The sequence below is a fragment of the Fulmarus glacialis genome, unplaced genomic scaffold, assembly GCF_000690835.1.
Source record: "Fulmarus glacialis isolate BGI_N327 unplaced genomic scaffold, ASM69083v1 scaffold37131, whole genome shotgun sequence".
Taxonomy (NCBI): domain Eukaryota; kingdom Metazoa; phylum Chordata; class Aves; order Procellariiformes; family Procellariidae; genus Fulmarus; species Fulmarus glacialis.
The window spans coordinates 2,481-8,310 of NW_009195380.1; the positions used below are offsets into that span (position 1 = coordinate 2,481).

The 5,830-nt window shown below is 47.1% G+C and overlaps 1 protein-coding gene across 1 annotated transcript; it reads left to right on the plus strand.

Moving 5' to 3' along the window:
* Positions 1 to 594: 594 nt before the first annotated feature.
* On the plus strand, positions 595 to 5,637 carry LOC104084302 (ubiquitin-associated protein 2-like; the record flags this gene model as incomplete). Its single annotated transcript, XM_009588074.1, has 5 exons — positions 595 to 673; positions 2,109 to 2,323; positions 3,666 to 3,765; positions 3,850 to 3,957; positions 5,475 to 5,637. Coding segments are annotated over 5 exons (665 nt in total), but the record flags the coding sequence as incomplete, so codon positions are not given.
* Between the last annotated feature and the right edge of the window lie 193 nt (positions 5,638 to 5,830).

Consider the following 5,830-nt stretch of genomic DNA (forward strand, 5'->3'; position numbering starts at 1 on the left):
AGACTACTGATCTGAGGTCTCCTGTAATGTAGTTTAAATAAATTTTCCAGTCATCTGGTAGTAACTCTTTTTCTCTCTCTCTCTTTTTTTTTTTTTTTTTTTTTTTTTTTTTTTTTTTTTTTTAAAAAATGTTTGTGCTGTTTTCCTAGCTGACATTTCCACTTTTAGAAAACAGGGCATGGTACAAGGGTAAAACCTTTAGACTACATCCACGTTGTGATTATGGTCCCGGCCTGACCCCAGGTCTTTGGACTCCGATGGTCTGCTGCTCTTCCAGGTGCAGTCTCGCTGGAAGATGACAGCTCAGAGCTGAGGGCTGGGAGGGGAAAGCATTTAGTCATTGCCTTTAACTTACCATTAAGAGATGAAGTATTTGTATATAATATTTAAAATGTCTATAAAGTAGGTTTATTTTGAAGTTGAGGATCCCGGTAAATCTTCAGCTCTGCTATAAGTGATAAGGTCAGCTTCTGCCCAAACTTCCTTTAGTTCTTCCTTTTTAGATTTTCTTGTCCGTGTAATATGAGGTTCATAAGAGTTGTGCAGCTCTGTTACGGTTTCAACTATTAATAAACGACGTTGTCTCTTTCCAAGGATTACTACGGAATTACGTTCCCTGCTCCTGCAACCTTGACAGGCAGAGATGGGAGCCTTGCTAACAACCCGTACTCAGGTGAGTGCTATTTAAAGACGAGGACGGTATGTGAGATGTGCTGGTTTCTAAATGCAGGTCATCCTGCTGTTGCTGAAAGAGCAATCATTTTTCCCTTCTGTAAACAGTTAAACCCATCAGTCCAAACTAGTCAAACAAAAGCGAGCATCTCCCTCTCAACCCTGACGTTGATGTTTCTTCATGGTTTTGGTCAGTAATTCATATGTGACTTCTTCTGGGACTAAGTTGGATAGCCTTTGAGAATAAGTGCAAAATTGTTACGAATGTAAATGGCAGTGTCATCTAGTGCCCTTCCCGAGCACCTACAGGTGCTTGGAAAATATTCCATAGCTTAGTCATTCTTCTCGAAATTCAACTGGCTGCTTTCCTTTTTTGGCACTGGAATAGACCCCCCTCAGCAGCTCCCCATGCTTTGTTACTGCTATTTTAGCACTTGTATGTTCCCAGCAGGAGCTGCATCTAGCAAGCTCTCTCTCACCCTCCCCAAATCTAAGGACTTCATTCCCAAAAGCATGTGGTCTAAGAAGCCCTTCCTCAATTATCATTGTGCAAAGATGACATTAATGCCATCTAGGATTTTCAGCCAGTGGTTTTCATCCATTGCCATCTGATTACAGTTTAAAACTGTAGCCATAGGCGTTATAATTCCTGTAATGATGGTATTAAGTGTTGTCATACTTCTTGGTAACCAACAAAAAGGAATGCTGGTTGGGAATGAGATAGATGTGATTGATATATGTCACCTCCTTAAAAACACATGAAGATGCTGCTCTGTAGGCTGCCAGAAAATGCAAGTGTTCAGGAGTTTTCTGCTTCGTAATCACTTCTCTCGGGAGGCTGCTTTTGGGTTAATAACCGAATTTCCCTTCCTACTTCTTCAATAAGGTGGCCCGCGATGCAAGCCTTGCTTTCCTGGCCTTCAGCTACTGTCTCCAGAACTTTGGTGGTGTGAGGAACCGGACATCTAACTAGTCATGCTTGACAAATAAACAGACATTGACAAAAATCACTGCCTGTAAATCCTAACTTGCTTTCAGCCCATAAAGCTTAGCTGATCAGGTTAACCCCCAGGAAAGTCACATTTTAACCCAACAACCATTTGCTCTTTGGCTATTTACCATACTTCCGCTTTTAGCATGTTTTATTGCAATGATCTGATAGTAATGAATCTGCTCAGACCGTGTAAGATAGGTAAGTAGTGGTATCTCCATTTTATCAATGGATTAGCCATGGCATGGAATTCTGTGCCACAAACTGGCAATGTTCCTGTGGCCATCAGGAATAGAGGCCGGGAGAGCGCTTCCCATGAACAACTGCAGCCTTTCAAGTGTAGGATGTGCCCTCTTCTGTAGTTGTCTACTTGTATTCAGAGATTTGAATCCTTTGAGTCCTCCACTTTTGGAGTAGGTTTTCTGATCAGTTCTTTCTTTCACAGGTGACGTAACAAAATTCGGCCGTGGGGATTCTGCCTCCCCTGCTCCTGCTACCACGCTCGCCCAGCCGCAGCAGAACCAGACGCAGACTCACCATACAACTCAGCAGCCCTTCCTCAACCCGACCCTGCCCCCGGGGTACAGCTACACTGGGTTACCTTACTACGCTGGTGTGCCCGGCGTACCCAGTGCATTCCAGTATGGGCCAACCATGTTTGTAAGTGTGACAGCCTGAACTGTAACCTTCTCTTTGTGCCTCTCTGGTTTTGCTCTCTCCAGCCCAAATCTTCTACATCTTGGAATCATGGAATGGTTTGAGTTGGAAGGGACCTTCAAAGATCATCTAGTCCAACCTCTCTGTCACAGGCAGGGACGTCTTTCACTAGATCAGGCTGCTCAAAGCCCCATCCAGCCTGGCTTTGAACACTTCCAGTGATGGGGCACCCACAACTTCTCTGGGCAACCTGTTCCAGTGTTTCACCACCCTCGTCATAAAAAATTTCTTCCTTATGTCCAGTCTAAATCTACCCTCTTTCCGTTTAAAACCGTTACCCCTTGTCCTGTCACTACAGGGCCTGGTAAAAAGTTTTTCTCCATCTTTCTTATAAGCCCCCTTTAAGTATTGAAAGGCTGCAATAAGGTCTCCCTGGAGCCTTCTCTTCTCCAGGCTGAACAAGCCCAACTCTCTCAGCCTTTCTTCATAGGAGAGATGTTCCAGCTCTCGGATCATTTTTGTGGCCTTCCTCTGGACCTGCTCTAACAGGTTCATGTCTTTCTCGTACTGGGGACCTTAGAGCTGAATCCAGTACTCAGGTGGGGTCTCATGAGAACAGAGTAGAGTCATCTTCCCCAGTCTGCAAGGGATGTCCAAAAACGTGCAAGCATGAGAAAATAGCTGCAATCCCTTCCCCAAGGTTACTGTATATAGCAGACAGCTGCAGCTCATGAACTCGGTGTTCCTGAAAGCCCTTACCAGTCTCTGGAGAGTCAAGGGGAGACCCAAAGCTGAGTCACCGAGCTGAAAGTGCCTAGGAAATCCTTTTGAGGATGGAGGAGACCCCATTAAGTCAGAGAGCAGTGCTGGTAGTCTCGGAGGAAGAAGGTTATTTGGGAAGAGATGATGCTCCAGGCAGAAGGGTAGATGAGTCTATTTTAGGGCCCCGTAGGACAGTGTTTTATGAAACAGCATCAGGCAGGAATTGATGTTTCGTTTGATTCTGGAGGCAGAACACTGTGGTTGCTCCTTCTTGGCTTTGTGGGTAAGAATTTGCTGTTTACATTCAGTGTATGAAAGAAATACGCAGCCTGTTCTGAGACAGGGTTGTACTGCAATCAGAGGGGCAGCTCTAGCAGAAAACTTGGGATTTGCACAAATCCACTACAGCAAATTACTGCTGGAAGCATGAGTGCCATGTCCCGTGCCATCCCAGTGCTCCCAACTCCAGATTAAATTTCCCACGTGAGGTGGAGGTGCCTTCCCCACTAGATGGCAGAGGGAGCTTGCATTTTGCGTGCCCTTCCCCAGTTAACAGCGCCTTTTGTTCCCTTCCTTTGTCCAGGTACCTCCAGCATCTGCTAAACAGCATGGAGTCAACCTGAACACCGCGTCGACTCCTTTCCAGCAAGCGAGTGGCTATGGGCAGCACGGCTATGGAGCAGGTATGCTTACCACTGCGCTTTTCACGTGAGCCTCTGCAGAGCTGCTTTGCACACTGTAACACCTTGTCTTGTACACACCGGCAGGCTATGATGACTTAACGCAGGGAACGGCAGCTGGAGATTACAGCAAAGGAGGCTACAGTGGGTCATCTCAAGCACAAAACAAATCTGCTGGCACTGGACCTGGGAAAGGTAACACATGAGACTTGAGGTTGCTCTTCAGTGGGATTTAGTAGGGCAAACTCCCAGTATTTGCCAGTGCTGTGCAGTCGACACAGCAGCCAGCTCTAAACAGGGTCACGATCCAAGCTGTTTCTCCATCTCCCGTATACAAAATGCTTTTTTAATGGCCCAAGTGTTCCTTCTAAACCTGATGGCTGAACTTTGCATAAGGATTTGTGTGGCTGATGCGCAGCTTTGTCCACAATTATACATGGGAGAAATGGTGAGCTGTTTCCTCTGCCAAAGTTTTCTTTGCTGAAGAATAGTGGTCCTGCAGCAGTGCTGCGTTTTTGAAGCCTAAGCAATTGGATGCTGCTGCTGAAATGGTCCTCTGCCAAATGATGACTATATTTTGAGTTTCTTGGTAGGCACCTGAGATAGCCAAGTGTTAGGGCCAAGCAGCGCAGTTCACACATCTCTGGGCTGTTGTTTCAGCTGCTGTCTGTACACGCTGTAACTCATCGCGTTGTTTCATGCCTGGAAATGTTTTCTTTGTGACTGTAAAGGCTGAAGAATTTATACAGCTTATATGAAAGCTTTATTCTGCACATGCTGGTTAGACCTGAGAAATGTATACTGAGCTGCTTAGCACTAACTAGTTCATCCGTAGGCTTAAGCAAATACCAAGCATTTGCTGCGCGTTTGAAACACCAACTGGACTGTCTTCAGCTAAGAGCTGATCCCGTTCTTCTCTGTGGAGGAGCAATCCAAAAAGGAGCAATGTCCTAGGAAGGGTACAACCTTAGAGCAGTGCAAACTCTCTGAGTCCAGTCCTCTGATTTACTGGCCAAAGGAACCGCTGGTTTTATTCTGATCCAAGTGAAATTATTAGAGCCAGTCTTTGTAAGACTGTGAATAAGTGGCTGGTTTGAGAGTCACCTCGCTGGTAAGTGAGTTTCTGAGCCTGTTGTGGCACCAGCTGGTCCAGGTGGAAGCCAGCCTGAATCAGTGATACTAATTCTCTCAGGGCAGAGGAGCATTGCAGACCTCATCCTTCTGCAGGATGTGAAAGGACAAGGGCTCAAATGTGTAGCAGATGTGGAGTCTCATCGCTCAGCGCACTACTGGAAAGCTCTCGAATGCTGCATTAGAGCCAAATGCATCCCTAATCCTAGGGGAAAGCTGGCTTTTTGCGAGCTTAAATGAGTGTTTGGTGCAGCCAGCTGCTGCCTGGTGAAGTGCATTTGAATCTAAGCGGTAACCGCTGGGTCATGGACATGGGTGATTTATCCCAGCGGGCTGGTTTCCCGCTTTGCAGCGGGAACGAGGAATTGAGCCCTTTCTTCTGTTCCTGTGTGGGGTGCCGTGGGTCTGAGAGCACGGAGAACGCCGCCAGGCTGGCCGGCAGCAGCAGCAGGGCATGTGGTGCTGCAGCTGCAGACGAAGGTGCATCCACTGAGGCCGCCGGAGGTGCCAGGAGCAAAGCATGGGGCTCATGCTGAGTGGTGGTTGACTTTCTCATTGTCAGTGGCATTTTTGTTTTCCAGGTGTTTCTGTGACCTCAAGTAACACAGGTGTGCCTGATATCAGTGGCTCAGTCTATAACAAGACTCAGGTGAGCAATGCTGGACCCTCCTCCCTCATGGCTTTTAAAAAAAATGAGGCCAGGCCAGTGGCTCCCCTCCTGTTCCCAGGCCGGTCGGTCTCAGGGTCAGCAGGCCATGGCATTTCTTACGCTGGCTCTGTTTGCTGTTGGAGTGGAGTCTCGCCCTCTGTCCCACCATTTCTGCCATGTCAGCTCCTGATGGCAGCTGCTGGCATAGGCGCAGCACTCTATGCTGCCCATACTGCCCCATGCAAGTTATGTGTGCTCCTTCAGTAAGTTTGCAGAGGACACCAAGTT